Source organism: Puntigrus tetrazona, chromosome 18 (assembly GCF_018831695.1).
Source record: "Puntigrus tetrazona isolate hp1 chromosome 18, ASM1883169v1, whole genome shotgun sequence".
NCBI lineage: Eukaryota > Metazoa > Chordata > Actinopteri > Cypriniformes > Cyprinidae > Puntigrus > Puntigrus tetrazona.
Window position 1 is genome coordinate 17,972,031 of NC_056716.1, and position 20,807 is coordinate 17,992,837.

Consider the following 20,807-nt stretch of genomic DNA (forward strand, 5'->3'; position numbering starts at 1 on the left):
ACATGGAGAGGACATCATGTCTTAATCTGATCTTCTCTGTAACTGTTCTTGAAACATCTTGAATCATGAAGATCAAGCTACTTTATATTTTTTTTAATAAAGATTTAACTGCAGTGTTATTTGAACCTACTCTGCCATGTTTTGAGCACAGAATTACGAAGCAACAGAACGTTTTAGCTTTCGGGTCGCATCGATATTTCTCATTTTTGTTTAGTGTTAGGAATTTATGTTCTTATATTCCCAATAGAATTAATTAAAAAATCCTATGAATTTAATTATTCGTTGGCGAACCTTACACTGCACTGAATAACATGAACGATTCTACAGCATTAATCATTTTTAAAGTCAAATAATGTTAAACTTAATGCACTGCAAATCTTTGTACAAAAATTAAAAAAAAAATTAATGCAAAAACCAAATGCTAGTATGTACGGTTATAAAAAAATATATATATATGCTGTACAAACTATATTAGTTGATGTTAGCTAATCTAGTAATATTAACGCCACAATTATTTTTTGCATGTTTATTGGTTTAAAAAAAAGAAAGCAAAAAAAAAAAAAAAAAATCACACGGTGGATACTGAACAACTATTTATTTCTCTTGTTGAATAAAAACCTCAGTTTGCCCCGTTTGAAGCCCTCAAGAGCACACTGTGTACAACTGCTCGAATTCAGAAGAAAAAAAACTTGCCAATCAAATTCCTCCAGAGCTCTGGCCACAAGAAAAAAAAAAAAAATCACATCGACACATTCTGCACACCTGTCCAGTTTAACATCGAGGTTCGCTTCGACTTCATGGCGGCATCAGGCCTGAGGATTCACTTCACATCTCACTCCAGTCCAAATCCAGCTGCTCAGCACCAATCTCTGCCACTCGCTCTGAGGTTTCCCATCATGCCCCAGGTCCGAGCGATCGCTCAGACGGCGTTTTACTAGCTGCCTGCATGTTGCAATTCGTAGTGCTTTTTAAAGGGAGCGTTTGAGCTAATAAAAGTAGAGTTGAAAACTATGAATAGACCAGACATACTCTGAGAAAAATAATGCTGAGAGAGAGCACCTCTCCTTCGAATGTTATCCGTAATTCAGTCTTTGGATCTCTGAAACACAAATTTAAAACATGAAGCACACCAAAAAAAGAAGAAGAATGAACTCCCATCTAACAGTGCAGGAACTAGTGCTTCAGTGACGTTTAAAGAGGAGAGAAGGGATCAAACTTCACTCCTGGTGCCAGAAACAACACTTTAACATACAGGGAACAGAACTATTCACAATAGAGGGGTTCATGGACTCATTATGGACACTTAATTGGCCTCCCCGTTTAGACCTGAGCATCAAACGCGATGCCGAAAGTTTTTTTAGTTTTTTTTTTTTAAAGAGCTGCACGATGCATCGGTTTCTTCGTAACTCAAAAACGATTCCATATCTGGTGTACGAGCATTATGACATCAAATTCAGCCTCCACATCACGCGTGACACGCTACGCCGGCGTCGTTTGTCTTTAAAGTGCACACGAACACAATTTCGACACATCCAATCTGGCTCTTAAAGGGTTTCGGGATCTTTCCAGAAGATCTTGGCGCTAAATGGTGACGGGGCTCATCGTTTGGGGTTCGTGTCGAGTTTATATCAAAAAGCCCTCTTAGAAATCGACATAATTGACATCAAAAGGCAAGAACAACTGGCACTCGAATATCAAAATACATTTTGCAGAGAGAGGACTTCAGGACGAAAACGAGAGCTGAATTCATCAATACATTCAATCACACACCGGGGTGTTTCCGTGAGCTACTGCTAGACAGCTTGACCAGATATTTTAGGGGTTGAAATAAACTAATGAGCTAAAAAAACAAAACAATACTAGTACTACGAAGTACGTGAGACTATTAAATGAAGCGAAAGCACCTATGGATGACTGATGTGAATCCGGCTGGGTGTTTAATTTGGGTGGCAGAGCTCTGACTTAAACCCAGCCGCTTCTAGAACGGGTTTTGGTGCTTCCAAACATGGCATAATAAAGCTATCGACTGAGGAGCGCTCACAGTATCGACGGGGTCCTGTACACCTAATTGATTATTATCAAATACCTTCCTCTGCTTATTACGAAAGGAACTAAAGTTTGATGAAAAAACAGAACAAAACATAATAAATCGTCATTCCACGGAAGTTTTACGGCATTTTGTACACAAATCCTCCCCTCCGAGCGCATCGAATGCAGGTCAAACGGCTCCAAAAAACAGCAAATGTTTTTTTTAATTCTTTTTCTAAAAAAAGGAAGAAAGGAGAAAATAAACTTGAAGCTGCGTGTCCAGCTGAAGGCAGGCGTCACCTGCGCTGGTGTTAAACAGAGAGAGGCAGTTCCCGTTAGTCAGGAGTCAAAACCAAAGCGTTAATCTAGACGTGATGATCAGAGATTCTTGGCTGTTCGGGTGATCTGGTCTTCAGGATGGACTACGCCGCCACTTTATTCTCCTTCTGAAACACACAGACACCAACGAAAAGAATATTAGAGTTGAGAGATTTTAATTATTTGATGGAGCAACTAATTAGACAAAGCGCCAAATCTCCGACTGGCTGATAACAATACAGTACCAGCGCTAGTGTTATTTTAGTCCAGCCTAGACTGATCTTTTTCATAAATATCTGGTTGACCTGAAGGATAAAAGCCATCTCACACATTCGGAAAATTATGAGTTATATATCACTGCTTATGCATGATGTAAAATATACCTATACATAAATCAACAAAAAAAAAAAAAGTACATTATAACAAATAGAGGGTGGCAACGGCCTGGTGACGTTTTACTTTTCATTTTTAGCAATTTTACAAGCTTTTATATACATGTTCATCTTTTTCGATATTTATAATGCTCTTAGCATTTAGAAATGTTTTCTTATTTACCTACCTTAAAAAAAAATGTTTTTACATCAAATTTTAATTTCAATTACAAAAGAGATTTTTAATAGTTTTAGTAACAAATTGCACAATGGAGATGGGTATCGAGTTTGATACTTTTAAAAGCACTGACCGAATTGCCTTGATACCATACACCAGAGTATAGAAAACGTTGTGTCATTCCATACAAATGTTTGGTTACAAACATACCCATGCTACTTATGACTTTTAAACGCAGGCAGACGGCGCCGGAAGCTTCTGACGCTCATCAGTAAATCAGTGTAAAATTAATAGAAATTATGATTTTGTCCGAGCTATGCGTTTTAAAACGAACACGCACCGGTGTAAACCTAGCCTAACAGAAACTGTTATCAATTAGATAAAATGTTACAGAGCTATAAAAATAAAACCAATTTATTTGTATTTTCTTAATAAAATCGGTATCAAAAAAATATAATTCAGGAACCAGTAGTGAAGTCAAGGTATTTTGAATGATACCAAGCGCTGCTGAAAAACATGGAAATGCAAATTTATGTATTATGCATTTTCGTTCATCACTAAAGAAGTTTCCCCGACTATCATGAGACACGTGGGGCCAGTAACTAAGAAGTACTAACCCTGTACTCAAAGTCAGAGAACTCCCGCCCTCCTCTGCCGCCTCTAAACCCTCCTCTGAAGCCGCCTCCGCCGCCGCGGGTGGGCATGAACGAGCCCCTGCTAGCCGCTCGCCCGCGACCTCCACGGAAGCCCATGCCGCCCCCTCTGCCCCGGAAACCGCCGCGTCCGCGATTGTGACGCAGAGGAATACCGAACGTCTCTGCGTTCATCCTCCTCTCCTCCGCCCAGGTCTGCCTCCGTTCCCTGAGAGGAAAACGAAAGCGGCACATCAGAAACTCACTAATGTACAAGATTCAATCCCAAAAACCAAAACATTAATCCTGGAGTTATATCGTGTAATCAGTTTATTTATAACTGCAATAAACCTGGCTTATATGGTACACTTGTTTTATGAAACAGGACCCGTGTTTAATACTTGAACACACTTTATATTAAGTAGCCTTTAACTACTACTTATTCCCCTGGTTTTAAGAAATAATCCTAAAGGACTGAATATGATTCAGACTAGAATTCAAGTGTAGCTTCACAAACGCATGCATGTCAAAACATTTGCATATAAAACAAAATGCACCGCACCTCCCAAAAGCACCTCCTGATTTCTCCTTCCTAGAAGAGACAGAAAAGCGTATGCCTATTAGATGATTCATTCACGGTTACTTTAAAACTTCACCACAACAAATTACTAGACTTAAGGAAGAATGACTCAATCACAAAAAAAAGCATTTACACCCTTTTCAAACGATCAAAACCATATTTTGCAATACAGAAAAGGCTTTTAAATTACGTATTACAACACATTACATGGATATTGATCAATCTTTTTAGAACGGTCCGTTTTTAGTTCCGATAAGAAACACTCGTAGCTTTCTAATTCTTCAAAAAAAAGTTGTTTCTGTACTCTTTAATGTGTAGACATCAATAATACGAGTATTCAGTGTCAGCGAACGAGACAAAAATAACTCTTTAGAGAAGCATTTCGTTAAATATATGTATCATATTGTTCAACAAAGTCAGGTATTTCAAAGTCACATGTACCTGAAATATTTCCGAATGAATGAACATCGAACGTGAATTGCACTCGAATCAATAGCCGGCGCTAACGAAGACGCTAAAAACATTTGCGTGATCTCACCTGGAGTCGTCGCAGGAGATGTTGTCGAAGAAGGACTTGGATTTGTCATAATAACAGTTAGGTCCCAGCGGATCCTCCTCATCAGCATTACCTTCACTGTTCTGGGTCTCCACGCCTGAATCGGTCTTCTCCTCCCCGTTCAGAGTCTTCTCCGACTTCTCAGTCTTCTCATCTGCACCACGCAGTGACGTTAAAAATTAGACTTAACGACATGTTTCTCTGTTGATGTAGCATAGTAATAGTTTTCTCAAGCGCTACCTTTAATTTTAAGTTTGTTTTGGAACTCAAGGTCGATCTCCTCCTTATTGAACTGGGCGTTGGCGCTCTCAAAGTCAAAGTCCTTCTCAAATTTCATTGGTCCATCTCTACGCCCGTTAAACCTGCCCCGCCCACGCTGCCGCCGCCTCCGCCACCGCCGCCCCGCCCCTTTCTCATCGGAGGAGCACCACCTGCAGAAACACAACCGTTACCACAAATGCAGCTAATATTCTTGATCGTGATAATGCATGTGAACCAAAATCAGTCATTTATAGCAATAGCCAACTACATTGCAAGGGTCAAAATTATCGAATTATCAAAAAATCATTAGATGTTAAAGTTCATGTCCCACGAATATGCAAATTTCCAACAGTTTATATATGAAAAATTAATTTTTGTGTAGTAATATGCATGGCTAAAAACTTCACTTTAAAAGGCGATTTTGTCAATATTTGCATTTTTAAGCAGTTGTGTCAATGCCTGAAAGCTTATTTATCTCCATTTCAAAAACAGACCTTTATGACCGGCTCTGTTGACCAGGGTCACATGTCTTAATGGAGGACCAGCATTATAAAGTGACTCACCACCAGACTGCCGTTTGTTTGGGTCTTTGTTATCAGGCCTCAAGTCCGATTCTGGCCGAGGAATCTTCTGAGCGTCAGACGCTGTAGCTGAACAACAGATCACACAATTAATGGCTGCAGGTGGAAAAACTCCGTTTTCCGACGCCATGATTCTCACCTTTGTGTTCTTGGTTTTCAGAAGACTTCTGGCCGCTGAGAGCGGGTCGAGCCGTTGCAGGGCTCCTCTGGCTCACCGTACTGGCCGCAGCAGCAGACGGAAGCGACCGGGGCCGTCTGAACCGCATGCTCCAGGGTCGGGGTCTTCCTTAAAGGCTCCAGAGATGGGCTGGAGCGACCTGAAAAGGGGACGCAATTGAGACAAAAACGCCACAACAAAGCAGACAAGGCCAGAGTGATGGACAACAGAGCAGTTTGTATCATTTGAGTTCATCTATTAGTTTTTAAACTCAAGAGTTGGTTTCTTTGTGGGAAAAGATTTGGTGAAATTTTTAATATCTTTACTTGCTCACCAATGGATCCTCTGAAAGGTGTAAGAAACAAATCCATCATGGCTGAAACAATAGTCCACAAAAAAAAAAACCAAAAAAACACCCACATATTTGTTTTGGCTTGTAAAGATCTGTGCAGATTTCTCTTCTGATTCTTACGAGAAAGCAGTATAGATAGAGGCATTTTGACTAGAAACAAAAGTGGATTGTTTTTAATCAGCTATTTAGACTCATTCTGGCGGCACCCATTCACCGCAGAGGATCCATTGGTAAGCATGTGATGCGATGATACATTTCTCCAAACCTGAAGAAACATGAATGATCTGAGGTTGAGAACATTATCAAAAACTGTTCCTTTAAGACAACATGAAATAACCGCCATTTGTAATGCATGTAAAAGCTGATTGGATTGTGTATATTGGGTTATGATTACTAGAGTCAATGCTTACATCAACACAAAAGACATTTCAAGGATAGGTTCTTGCAGTGTAATCAAAACAAAGACCGGCCTTATTATTTTGATTTCGTGTTGTCTTCAAACACAAACTTCAAAGTTATTAACCAACAGACCAGAGAAGAATGACGCTCGACTCAAAGACGCATGCGGTGATCCTGAATAATCACGGCCAAAAGACGAACACACTAAAGCCACTCGCAACACGTTAGCATGGGTTCTCGGGTTACCTTCGGGTTTGGTAGCACTCAGCGAGCGAGAGTGTGGGGGAAGAGCAGAGCTCTGGGACAGAGGGGCAGTAGTGCTCGCCTCGCTACCAAACGCAGGACCTGAGCTGCTTCCTGTGAGGGGAGGAAGTGCACATCTTTAAGTGTGGGCTTTAACACGTCACACACTCGGAGGAAAACCCCTCATACGAAGCTGACAGCCAAACATGCTTTAACATCCACCACAAGCTTAACCGATGCTCTCTAAACATATACGCAAACAGGTTTTTTGTGCGTCCTCTCCAGCTAAGAGTTACTGCATCTATCTAAGACCATTCAAACACACAAGACTTGCAAAGCATTGAAAAAGGCTTAACGAAGAAGTCTTTAGGCCGAAATCAACGTCATTTTCTTTGGTTCTTAGGGATGCTCCGATCCGCATTTTTTGCTTCCGATACCTGAGATTCAGTACTGTCTGGTGCAAAGTACCGATCCGATACTAAAGTTAAATGTAAATGCATCCCTGTGACTAACCATGTTTTGTACAGATGAAGTGGGAATCATCTGAGACAGGAAGGACAGATGCCGTTTGCCCGACATCTTACATGCATTGATGACGTTTATATTAATAAAGGGTCAATTAAGTTAAATATTTCAGCATTTTAAATAGACATTGTTTAACCAATTAAACAAACTATAACTCAATTGAGCTTTTGATTTGAAAAGTAAAGCAGTCGGTCCTCATTGAAACACATCACACACGCTTTCATTTCTAGTTATGATGCTTTGTAATCAGCGTCAAGCGTCAACTAATTGTAAATGCGTCCTGCCTTTTAATGTTAGGCATGCAAATCCTTCCCAGCTAACCATGCGGTGCCGTTTATGTGATTTATGTTTACCGTGCTTTTATTTGAAACAATAGTACGAACGCCTCGTCTGTTTGCGGAGGTGCGTGTGCAGCTGAGGAGCCCGGCGAAAGTAAAACAAGACTTTAGTGAAGTGACAGACAGCGCTGCGAACACGGTAACATCTGGCAGGAGGGGACAGTTCGCTTTTCTTAGGTGAGAGAGACTTTTTATATCAGCTATGAGAGTGATAACTGAACAAAGACACCGACAGTAAGCCCTGTCGTTTAAACGGCATCCGTCAACAGCTTTCGTGCACGTCTTTTAAAATCAGGCGCAACTGTCTTTGGACGTTTTAAGTCAGATCGGTTACTGATACACAGTCTACAAATTTATTCAATCAGATTGGAGCATCCCTGGTTCTTGGGACATAATGTGTGCACATTCATTAAATCTGCGCAGTTTGATATGCAAATATGAACCGTCTACCCAACCGTATTTATCCAAACATGACCAGCTTAACTTGAACTCTTTTCTATGCCATATCAGCAGCAAAGGCCACTTTAATGGCGAGAACAATGCTAATTACAATGGCAAATATAAGGACAAACGACACAACAGAAAATTAATAAGGCTAATAGATATGTCCATACTCCTCTAGTTGATTAAACGCATGTTTTGTATTACAAGCCTGCTTAGAGGTTAGGTTTAAATTCAACTAAATATGCACCAAATGGCATACATTTCCAGAGCAGAACAATGGATAAAGCCAGGTTCAAAATGTTTGATTTTCTGACGCACACATGTTTTTACAGAGAACATAGCCTTATTTTGAAATGATAGCCTTTTAACGATATTAATTAAAACCAGCTGATGCAGATTTAATTTTAGTTTACTGCCACATCAGCTTCATCCAACAAAAATATTTTGAAATACAAAATTAAATATAGCAATTATAAAATTCTCTAAAAGATTCTTTAAACTCACTCATCTTATAAAAGCAGTCCTTACGAGTTTGTCCTGGTAAGCACCTTTGTCTCATCGCATTAATTATTAGGAGGGGCCAATATCGAAGATGCAAATAGATAACGTGCAATAAAATAAACACTTGTGTATTTCTAATTTCAGTTATGTTATGGAAGCGAACTTGACTTGTGCATGGTCTTGCCTCAAAGCGCATCAGAGATCAGTTCGATTTTACGGAAAAAAATTCATTTTTGTTTGTGTGTGCTCTTCAAAACAAGCGGAAGCTCCACGAGCGAGCGTGAACTCACCACCGGGGGCCGCCGCTCCGAACGGCTGGGGTACCAGCGGACTGGAGCTGAACTGGCTGTACGGGGCCCGGCTGAACGGGGCGTACGACTGGAAGGAAGGAGCCGCGGGGCCGGCGCTGGACGCCAGAGAGGACTGCGCACAAACACAAGAACCAAACAATTCAGCGTTCGCTCCGCCTCCCGCTCGGCGGACACACCCGGGCGCGCGACGCTCACCTGCACGATGGCCGGATCCTGAGGAAGGTTGCAGGTGGGTTTGGGCGGCTCGCACACCGTCAGGTCTTTGATGTCACTTCCTCTGAAGATGATGTACTCAAAGACATCGTCTCGAGGAGGGATGGGTCTGTCCGTGGGGCGATCCTCGGTGCCGAAGGACTTCACTAGAAGAGGAAAAGTTCCCATTTACAAATCCTGCAATATTAGTCACCACTCCAAGTACGTTTACTTTATAGAAGTGCATATGCATTTGATTTAGGACGGATTTAAACGTAAATCAGTGCATTAAAATGTTCTTATATCTAATTTGTGAAAACATATGACCCTGGACCACAAAACCAGACATTAGTAGAACTTAGCCAACAATATGGGTCAAAATTAACCTTTTTTTATCTCTTTCATTAGGATATTAAGTAATGATCCGTGTTTCATGACGATATTTAGTAAATACTTCCTACTGCAAGTGAATTTTTGATTACTAAGGACTTGCCTTGGACTTTAAAAGGCGATTTTCTCAATATTTTGATTTTACTTGAGCCCTCAGATTCCAGATTTTCTAATAGTTTCATCTCAGACAAATATCGTCCGATCCGAACAACCCATGCGTGTGCATTTTAGTCATTTAGCAGATGCTTGCATCTCAAATGAGGACAATGGAAGCAAAATCAACAAAAGAGCAATATGCAAGTGCTATGATAAGTTTCAGTTAGCCTAAAGCATCATTGTATTAATTATATAATAAATAACAAGAAAACAGAACAGAAAAACAATAGGAGCGAGCTAGTGTTAGAGGCCTTTTGTTAATTTTAGAATAATAAAAAGATTTATTTTTTTTAATGAAAACAAGCAAATGCAAGTATAAAAGTCCACGTTTTTATGATATAATAAAAGAAAACTGAATAGACAAAATATCGCAAGCTAGTGTTATATATGTATAAAAATAAATAGAATACAAAACGAACAGGTTTTTTACCTTTTAAAAAATACGTAATTAGAATAAAGTGCACGAGTCAAATAAAGACGGCAGAGATGCGTTTACTGTTAATACGCGGCTTTCGTGTAATGTAAAAATCTCAATTTCACAAAACTGACACTCACGACTGGTTTTGTAGTCCAGGATCACACATTTGCATATATAGTGTATATTTAGCCAGGACTACAAAAGAATCCTCTTCCGCCGGTCCTCTGTAGGGGTGTGTGTAGTTACATCGCGCACATATATCTCATTCCCAGTGCGTGTTTATTGTACGTACCTTTAGCCAAAGCTACCGTGCTGTTCTCGGTGTCGATCGTGTATAAAACTCCCTCATATCGGATCTCGGCCTTTGAGATCAGACTGATCTTGCTGCCGATATAAGGCGTCCCTCCGCTCATCTTTCCGCTCGAATTCACTCGTGTGCTGCTTCTCGACTCCTCTGGTCTTCTCTGCGTACGGTCGTATCGCACTAAATGCTGTTTTTCGGCACTTCGATGTCGTTTTCTTTCAGCCCGGGGTTTAGCACGACATGGCCGAATTCATTTTCCTCCGCACTGAGCCGAGATGCATGCTGGGAAACGCGCCTCCCCCCCCTCTCGTTCCCCCCCTAGGCTGGTATCGCGAGAGTTTGCGGGATTTTAGCGTGACTCCCGTTACATCGGGGATTATGTAAGAGGCAAAATGAGATTTAACACCGTGGGAAGTAAATAGAAGGGGATTTTAAATTAGAAATCAATAAAAGGTGTACTTAAATGGCTATATATAAAATATTACAGAATGCCGAGCACACGTGCATCTACCTGTGCATTTTAATGAAAGTTTCATTGTAGCTTACTGCATTATAATACGACAGTTTAAACAATAAACCATGAAATCCAGCGGCTACGGCAAGTGTATATGTATTTAATTTTTCTTATGAAGGTTTGTGAAACTTTAATATGTGATGATTGTACAGAATGAACGCTATTTCAGTTACAGCCAAAGAGGCCTTTGATTATAAACAGTAAAACTCAATGATTATTCGTTCAGAAATGCACTGTACACATTTAAAACTACATTAAAAAAAACTACATTTAAAGTCATTCCTAGTAGGCCTTATTAATTCACATGCTTTGGTAGACTAACATCATCTTTTCCCGGACTTTTTTTTTCTCTTGCTGCGTGGATTCAGCCTAAATGGAACGGTTCGGAACGTTTTGGCAAAGGCTGTCCCTAAATCAGGAACAAACGTTCTTGCAGTAACGTTAACGGGAACTTCGAAAGTCGTTGCTATAGTGTTCTGAAAACGTTAGTAAACACATCTTTAGTTGGACGTTCCCTTGTTTTTTTTAGTGTTACTTGTTTCAGAATGTTCTGAGAAAGTAACAAAGTAACATTCTAAGAACGTATTTTATTAAAAAGAGAGATACAATGTATATTAATATGCATTAAAATGCATATGTGAATGATATCGGTGGTATCTATCTATCTATCTATCTATCTATCTATCTATCTATCTATATCTATCTATCTATCTATCTATCTATCTATCTATCTATCTATCTATCTATGTCCCTTCCCTCCAAACCCGTATAGTATCCTCGTTTGTAACAGGGGGACAACTGTTTGGTTTTGGCCCTCTGACGTCACACCCATTCCCACAATGCCATAGTAACACGACTGCGCACTCGCGCTCGTGGACGCGCACCAGCAGAGACAGCCCATCACACACAGAGAGCGAACATGGCGGGCGCCTCCGACCCTCTGGAAGACATGCTCTTCTCCGAGGTGGACGAGAAAGCCGTGAGCGATCTGGTGGGCTCGCTGGAGTCTCAGCTGGTGGGCGAGAGCGAGCCGCCCGCCGCGCGCCAGAGCAGCGCGAAGCAGCAGCAGCAGCAGCAGCAGACAGGAGGAACCGCGCAGCTGCCCGCTCCTGTAGACTCTCCATCAGAACCACAACAACAAGCGCAGCAGCAGAACGCGCGGAAAGCGGCGCGCAACCCGGATCCTGACCCGAAAGACGCCAGCATGGACAAGCACGCCAAAGCCCTGGAGAAGGAGAGCCCCCTGAAGACGCACGGCGGCAGCATCATCATCATCACCACGGCGGCGGCGGCGGCGGCAGCATCCGACGCTCCTGCACCGGGCAACAAAGGTGAGAGCCCGAGGGACACCCGCAAGAAACACCCGGGGAATACGCGCACGCTGCGCTCCGCGGCGTCCCACAGTCTGAACGGCAACGGAGGCGGCGCGGCGTCGGCGTCGGCATCATCCCCCAGCACCTCCGGCACGACTTTCACCGTGTCCAGCAACCCGCAGGCGATCGCGCTGGACCGCGGGACGCCCACCATCGCGCTGCACCGGCTCCCGCGTCACATCATCGCCAGCATCGCGCAGAACGGGAACGGCACGTCGGTGTCCGCGCTGGTCCAGCAGGGCGCGCGGATCAACCACAGCAAAACACCCGCGGACGGCAACGCGAAGCCAGCGGCGGCCAGCCCGGTCACGGCGGCGCCTGTCAAAGCCGCTGTCAGCGCGGCCGCGGTCATCAGACCTGCGCAGACCCCGACGCAGGCGGCTGCGCAGCAGAGGGTCGTAACGCCGCAGCTGATCGTCAGACCGCCGCAGCAGCAAACCACTATACAGCTGCCTCCCGGCTTCACCATCCCACCAGGTACTTCTGACTTACTCGAGTTCGACGTGCGCTCCGCGGCTCTCTTCTCACTCTTACACTCGTGCGAGAATAACAGTAAAGTGATGCAAACTCTGAAACAGCTCAGCTGGAACCAAGTAGTGAGCAAAGCATGATGGGGTGCAAATGAAATCTCTGGCACCCGAGCTTCTTGCTTGCCGTTCTGCACATCGGTCTAAGTTTTAGTTATTTTCGTTATCATGCTTTTTATTGCGTTGGATAGCTGCGCTTTCTATAGTGTCACTTAAGCTTTTATTGCATTTAGCTGCTGTTATTATGCAGGATAAAAAAAGCCGTGTTTTTGCACTTGAACCCTTCACTTGTTGATGCTCTTCGTTCACTATCTGCTTTAACCGATCCTTTAAAATAATGAGATGCAGGGTCTATTAGTCTACAAAACGACATTCAATCATTAAAGCAGGAGCATTTAGTATTCGTTTTGTTTTCTTTTGGTTCTGTTGGGGAACGAAAAGTACGTTTGCCCCTCGAGATGAACTTCTGACAGACTTGAAAAAACTTTATTCGCCAAATATCAGATTTTTGTGGCCTCTGAAATATTTCGGACGCTTAAGTGAATGCCATTTATCTGAGATTGAATGCTGCAGGTGTCTTTCGTGCCTGCGTCTGTGCTCTCTCTCAGTCATAATAGAGTCATAACACATGCATAAGAATAAATATTCAGTTAATAATATTAGGATTCAATCCGCATGCATAATAATAAAAAAAAAATCAAATATGATGCTTAAAAATATTTCACACCATTTATTTTCTAGCGTCATCGATACACACATATATATATATATATATATATATATATATATATATATATATATATATATATATATATATATATATATGAGATATTTATATATGAGATATTTATTTATATATATATATATATATATATATATATATATATATATATATATATATATATATATATATATATATATATATATAGATATATGGCATATGCTTGCTTTGACACTGTGTTACGTAATATAATATTTTTTAATGTAATTTCACTGAAACGTGTGAAACAGTGTTGCTCAAGTCTTCATAGTTTCTTCTCTATGAATTATATATGATACATTTTCAGCATAAGTAAACAACCTTCGCACCAGATGATGAAGTAATTACTTTTGTGAGTTAATCAGATCTGGAGCTGCAGCGCTTTAAAGAACCCAGAAACGTCTGAAGATCTTTTATCGGTGACTTCAGGTGTTTTCGGGCTGAATGGTGAAAGTTTATGGATGGGATCTGAACCTAAAATCTTACGTCAGCCCAAGTCAGTAAACGGACGCCTTGATGAGCAGAAAGTAGTTTAGAAAGTGACTTGATGTCTTACAAAGCACAGAGGACTCTCTGGAGTTATGTTTATTTGCTTCAGGTTTACTTACAAAAGTTAACTTACATTTTGTGTTTATAAAACCAGTCAAATGTGAACATTTTTCAACCTAGCATGGTTTTTAATGGGGAAAGCCGTCTGAGATTAAATGTGTGTAAAGATCTGCTGTTAAAGGGGTCAGCGTGAGCAACTAAAACAGCTAAACAACCTCATCTGAATGTCTTTAGTGCAGCTTAGATGGGCCGTTTACAGAAAGCACGAGCTGAGCGCTTCATGCGCTGTGTATATATGTATAGAAGTATTTAAAGAAAACTATTGCAATACATATGAATGAAAAGCAAAAAAAATAAATAAATTGCAAGCTTAATGAAGACATCAGACAGACACATGCGAGTAAAAAAAGTCCCACTTTATATTAAGTGTCCCTAATGCACTGTGTATTAACTAGATGTGCACATAGTATGTAACCGCATTGGTGCATGTGTAATATTTCTGTAAATATACACACGTAACAACCCCCAGAATGCAACACGACATTGGAAACTACACCGTTTTTCCCACTTAGGCCTATAATAGTGGTTGGAATACTCTGATCCAGGGGTGGAGATGGATGGAGTTACTCCTCAGGAGCTGTAACACCACTTAAAATAAAAAGGACCGCTCGCTGGCCGCCGCTGTGTGACATCGGAGTAACTACATGCTAAATCCATAAATCCTTTACTCGGTATAAAGTGTGAGTGTCTGTTAGTCCTGTCACACACCATTCAGTGGGTTGTTACACAAACATTAGATCTGTAGATGCTGCATACACATCTAGTCACCGTGCAAGCACACGGGTATTAGGGACGCTTAAAGGAACATTTCACCCAAAAATGGAATTTATTGCTTTCAGGAGAATCCAAATGCTTCAGTTGCGGATTGCAACTTTTGTGTGTTTCGAGCAGGTTTTTCGCGATGCTTTGTGTGTTTTTAGGTGAGTAACCCGTGTGTTGTGTGTGTTTGAGGTATGGTGCTGGTCCGGACAGAGATGGGTCAGCTGGTGATGGTTCCTCAGCAGGCTCTGGCTCAAGCTCAAGCTCAGAACAGCATCTCTCCTCGGCCCTCCACGCCCACCAGCGTGGCCACGTTCAGGGTCACGACCCCACAGGTACGGTGCGCTTTCTCTACAACACGAGAAGCACATTTCTCCCCAACCTCCCGCCATCGCGGATGCATTTCATCAAAGCTTTTTTTATTACCGAGTATTGTTTTTGCAAAGGCAATATTGTGAAATGTTTCTGTGTCACCGATAGAAATATCTGCTGAGATTGAAATTAAAGATCCGTTTGCTTGCTTTTCCTGATTGAAAAGTTATTTTCCCTATGATTAAAAGTCAAGATCATACATTTTAAATCGCTCTCTTTCATATTTACAAATGTAGTTTTGATGAAAGGGAAATATGAGGATGATTTGATGCTCCGGTACAGTGTGTGTGTCTAGAGGTTTTCAGGGACACGTCTGCTTAGTTATTTTAGTACTATAGTTTTTATTTTCATTTGTGTATTAGTAATTTAGATGTATGCTGTTGCAATTGTATACATTTTTTTTTTTAAATATATCTGGATTTGTAAAATTCTTTTTATTTCATTTTATTGCTTTTTACTTTTATTTATTTTAGTAAATAAAGTTAAACTACATAAATATAGGATATTATGCCAAAATAGTAATTTTTAAAAAATATGTTATGTTGGTGCATTTGTTTACATAATGTACAGTACAGTTTACATTTACAGTATATATATATATATACAGTATATATATATATATATATATATATATATATATATATATATATATATATATATTTATATATATATATATATATATATATATATATATATATATATATATATATATTTATATATATATATATATATATATATATATATATATATATATATATATATATATATATATATATATATATATATTATATATATATATATATATATAAATATTATATATAAATATAATTATATATATATATATATCTAAAATACTAAAAATTTGCACACATATTATAAGCAAATTTTTTTATTTTGGATATACAGTACAGTTTACATTTACAGTATATATATACACACATATATATATATATACACACACACACACACATATATATGTGTGTGTGTGTATATATATGTGTGTATATATATACTGTAAATGTAAACTAGTGTATATATATAAAATACATTTGCACACATTATAAGCAAAATTTTACATATATACATATATACATATATATATATATATATATATATATATATATATATATATATATATATATATATATATATATATTACACACATATATAAAATACATTTGCACACATATTACAAGCAACATTTTTAATTGTGGATGTGATTAATTACATTTAAACAGCACTAGGTGTTTTTGTAGTGGTTTTAGTTGTAGTACACTATAATGACCCGGTGATGACCCCCACTAGAGGTCACCGGCGGTCTCTCGCATTTGAACTAATTATGATTTCAGTAATGACATAATCAAATAAGCACAGTGAAACTTCTGTTAATGCTAGCAGTGATTACATTCACATTGTGATCTTTAGTCCCAGTAAAGAAGAAACAGCAGGTAATTGGATGCGCTGATAATAATAACCTGCGCACAGATGCTGTGTAATTCACGGTTATTCACACCAGACACTTACCTGATATGATTGGATCTGAGTGAGCAGAACACGGTTTCATGAAGCACTTGACTTATAAAAACACTTTTAGAAGCACTCATCTGAATACTACGAATCATGCAATAATATTTGCCGCTAAATTTAAGGCTTGCCGATTTGAACTGCATATAAAAGTTTTTTGGTCACACAGCTTTAACATAAATGCACTTAATGCGATGCGTATATGTGTCATGCACAATAAAACAGGTCTGATTTCTGTAGTAGACTGAATGCGTTTTAAATACGCATGACTAAGTTTATATATTGATCATTTAGTTCATATATTATCATTAATTTTCACTTAATATCGCTTCTGATGATCTGAAGATCCTATCAGTAGTTAAAAAAAAAAAGAAGCTGAACGGTGAGTTTACGGATGAGATCTGAACCTAACCTAAAAAAAAGATCATTTGCGCGATGAGCTTAAGTTTGGTGAGGCAGAAACTGTCCGTAATGAGCAGAAAGTAGATCAAAAAGCGACAATATCTTACAAAAGACTGATCACAGATGACTCAGATCTAGCAAAGAGAAATAGTTTTAATGAAGAATGATTTGCTCTTTATTAGTAGTAAAATAATTATATCAAACTAATATCAGATTATCAGTGATCTGTGGGATCAGCCACCGACAAAAAAACTAAACAAAAGAAGGGTTTTCGACATTTTTTTGTCTCACAGTTCTGCCTTTTTTCTTCAGAATTACATATAAACTCGCAATTGTGAGTTATAAAGTCAGATTTCCCAGATATAAAGAGATAGAAACTTTATAACTCACAATTGTGTGAAATCAAACTGCAATTCTGACTTTTTCTCAGAATTGTGAGATTTTATAAAGTTATAAAATATATTTTATATATATATAAAAAAAAAAAAAAAAAAAAAAAAATATATATATATATATATATATATATATATATATAAATATATATATTTATATATATATATATATATATATATATATATATATATATAAATATATATATATATATATTATATAAATATATATATATATATATATATATATATATATATATATATATATATATATATATATATATATATATATATATATATTTATATAAAATATATAAAATATTAAAAAGACTGACGTGTTCTTAGAATTTATAACAATTCAGTTTATATCTCACAGTTTATATTGCGTTATTCTGATTTTATAACTTGCAATTGCAAGATTATGTCTGAAAAAGTTGCAATAAACTTTTTTATTAATATTGTTTTTTTGTCAGCGGCAGAAACGGGCTTCCACAGTTATCTGCTCTTAAATGTGTCCATGGTTTTGTTTTATAAGAACCCTGAATTTCTTCTGTGCATCTTAGATGGGTCTGTACATAAAACGAGCTAAAGGAAAATGTATTGAAATGGCACATTTCATACATAATAATTTTTTATATTCAAAAATTGCTAAATTTATATAACAAGCGAGTACATCTTTAATCCATTTTCCAAGCGTGTCCTGAATCACTACGGTGCATAAGAAGTGTTTGTATTCGGACTATTTAAAGCTGGTTGGGGTAGGTACCGCTGCGGAGTAGCTCAGTACCCGTAAACGCAGAGAAGTAGTTCCGGCAACAGTGTTCTTCCGCGACACTGTTTATTAACCGCCAGAGCGCCAAAAGTTCAATCAAAGACAATCATTCAATAATTAGAATACATACGAAAAAAATTATATTAAAAAAATTACAGAAAAATTATACATATTTTTTTACAGCATTATAATGTAAAATAAACAGTTTTTTTGTTGAATATGTTTTTTTTTTTTTTTTTTTTTTACATATACTTGTTTTAATTTAACAATAAACATTTATTGTTTAGCAGATTTATGCTTATTCAAAGCTATTTGAATAAATGCATTTTCACTGTTTAAAAAAGATTTAAAAAATGCAAATAGTAAAAAACTATGCCACGATCTGCAGAAATGAGCGCAGAAGTTAATTGCCTGTTTAAGACGAATATGCATCAGGTTTATGTTAAAATAGCGTGATCCAAACGCATTAAACATTTTATATGCAAGAAAAAAATGAATAAAATAACTTTACTGCTGCTATCTTGAGCGTATTTCAGCGAAACGATTTAAACACGAGTGAACAGAAGTGCTTTTCGTGTTGACCATCTGTACACTGTTGAGCCTTATGAACATTTATTTAGTTCAGTGCTGACATCTAGAGGTGTTCTTCAGTGACAGGTCTGCTAAAACACACCTCTTTCTTCAGTGCTGTTTCTAATAGCTTGTATCAAATGCATGCCTTCTTCTTAATATCTATATTTAAGAATGTTCTTGTTTTAATGGTGGGGTTTTTACAGTTTTCACGTACTCGAAAAACTAACTTTGTTCATAATAAAAGCACATAAATTGTTGAATATTATAGTTATATATCTATATGAGAATTACAGTTTTCAGTGTATGGCCACAAGAAGGCAGCATCGCATTTGCCATTGTTATATTATTTGATTTATTTTTGTATTTTATTTTTAATTATGCAAATCCTATATATTTTGCCAACAGGCAATGCATATAATTATGACTTAACATCACCGTAGTTTAAGGGGAGACACCGCGAGCAAAAACCCTGTTTTTCCATGCATCTGTCAAATTTGAGATTTTAAGCTTTTTGGGGTTTTTTCAGACTATTGGAAAGAAAGCATCCAAAAGAACCCGCTAAGTGTTTGTTTTATAGCACTTTATCTTTTTGTATCAATAGATTTCAATTACAGTGCAATTTGTAAAGGCTGTTTTCTCCTACACAGAGCCGTATATCTTCATTTTATTTCCCCCAAAACTGTCAAAATGTACTGATTTGTGTCTTTTTTGACTTAAGGAGGCCTCAGTAAAAACGTCTGACTCTAATCGGTCAAACCGACTCCATCCAGCGTTTATATTTCTGTTTTAGAAATGTATGCAAATTAGCGCGTATTTTTCTTTTTAAATAATAAATGCATATTTGCATATTCAAACTTAATATTTTAGAAAACTTGTAATATTTTTTTTTATGTAATTTATCAATGTAGTCAATCAACTAGGTAAGTAAGGTGAAACTATTAGTTAATTTAAACTATTAATTCTTTAATGGAGAGATTCTGTAATGTTCACCGACCGCCAGCAGATGGCGCCAGAAGCACGCATTTATTACTTACTCGACGTTTTAACCCAACGCTGGTGCTAATAAACCAAACATTTGTAAAACATTGCAAATGACAAAAGATTGCATTTCTGAAGTTTAGCACGGAAGATCAAGGGCAGTCTGTCACAGAGCCCGCAACATTTAGAAAGCTAGATTAACAAGCAAGCAAATGCAGCAAAGTAAAATGGAAATCTAAATTGCTCTAGGCCTATTTTTGATCTTGTAAAATGTCCAATTTGTATAGAAAATCACATAAATACGGAAAGGCGTCCAAGTCCTTTCAGTCAATGATTTTGGTGCGTGGCTAATATTTGTTAGCACTACTTTAATAGTAGTAATTTAGCGCAGGAGTTGCAGGAGTAGCTGTGTATTGTGGTGTTTACTGCGGTAAACTCTGTTCAGGACATCAGCGTAGTGTTTGTGAGGTGAGGGTTTATATTCCCAGGCGTCTCTCTTCATCCTGCTGTCAGTCATTCTGCGCTTCTCTGCGGCGGAAGACGTTCTTCTTTCCCTCCGAACGCGTTTAATCATTTATCCTCCAACTGCCTGATCGCTGGAAAGGCGAAGTCTTTCGTTCTGTGGCGTCGCCGTCAGTGTGCGTGTGCATGTGTGCGGCCCCTAGCTCTTCCTCCTCTCAGGGGCCCTCGGGCTCCGCGCTCTCTGCAGGGGCCCAGAGACGAGCATCTGTGAGGAGAGAGCTGGAGCTGGCAGCGGCGTCCAGGGCTCTTATTGCTCCTCAGACGTACGAACAAGAACACAAATTAGGAAACGAAACACAAATGATTATGTATTGCGTATAATACTTACTTTGCATATTTTATTATTTATTTACTTTTTTTTATATATATTTTGGAATTACTTTGCTTATTTTGAATTATTGGAAAATAATACATTATTTTATATAAGACATTTCATGTTTATTTATCATATTTTTTATATCTGAGATATAAGAAATAATTTATATATACATGATTTCT

The 20,807-nt window shown here is 38.3% G+C and overlaps 2 protein-coding genes across 2 annotated transcripts in view; one reads left to right on the forward strand and one right to left on the reverse strand.

Moving 5' to 3' along the window:
- Positions 1 to 580: 580 nt before the first annotated feature.
- lsm14ab (LSM14A mRNA processing body assembly factor b) lies at positions 581 to 10,522 on the reverse strand. The gene is given in 13 exon segments (XM_043264209.1): positions 581 to 2,474; positions 3,513 to 3,756; positions 4,090 to 4,119; positions 4,646 to 4,817; positions 4,904 to 5,041; positions 5,044 to 5,094; positions 5,488 to 5,574; positions 5,645 to 5,741; positions 5,743 to 5,822; positions 6,660 to 6,770; positions 8,755 to 8,887; positions 8,971 to 9,134; positions 10,224 to 10,522. Coding segments are annotated over 13 exon segments (1,452 nt in total). The 5' UTR covers positions 10,345 to 10,522; the 3' UTR covers positions 581 to 2,450.
- A 925-nt stretch (positions 10,523 to 11,447) lies between these two features.
- LOC122362666 (transcription initiation factor TFIID subunit 4) overlaps positions 11,448 to 20,807 on the forward strand; it is an 87,104-nt gene continuing 77,744 nt past the window's right edge. Inside the window, 2 exon segments of the mRNA XM_043264208.1 lie at positions 11,448 to 12,599; positions 14,970 to 15,112. Of these exon segments, the coding sequence (XP_043120143.1) occupies positions 11,669 to 12,599; positions 14,970 to 15,112 (1,074 nt within the window). The 5' untranslated portion in view covers positions 11,448 to 11,668.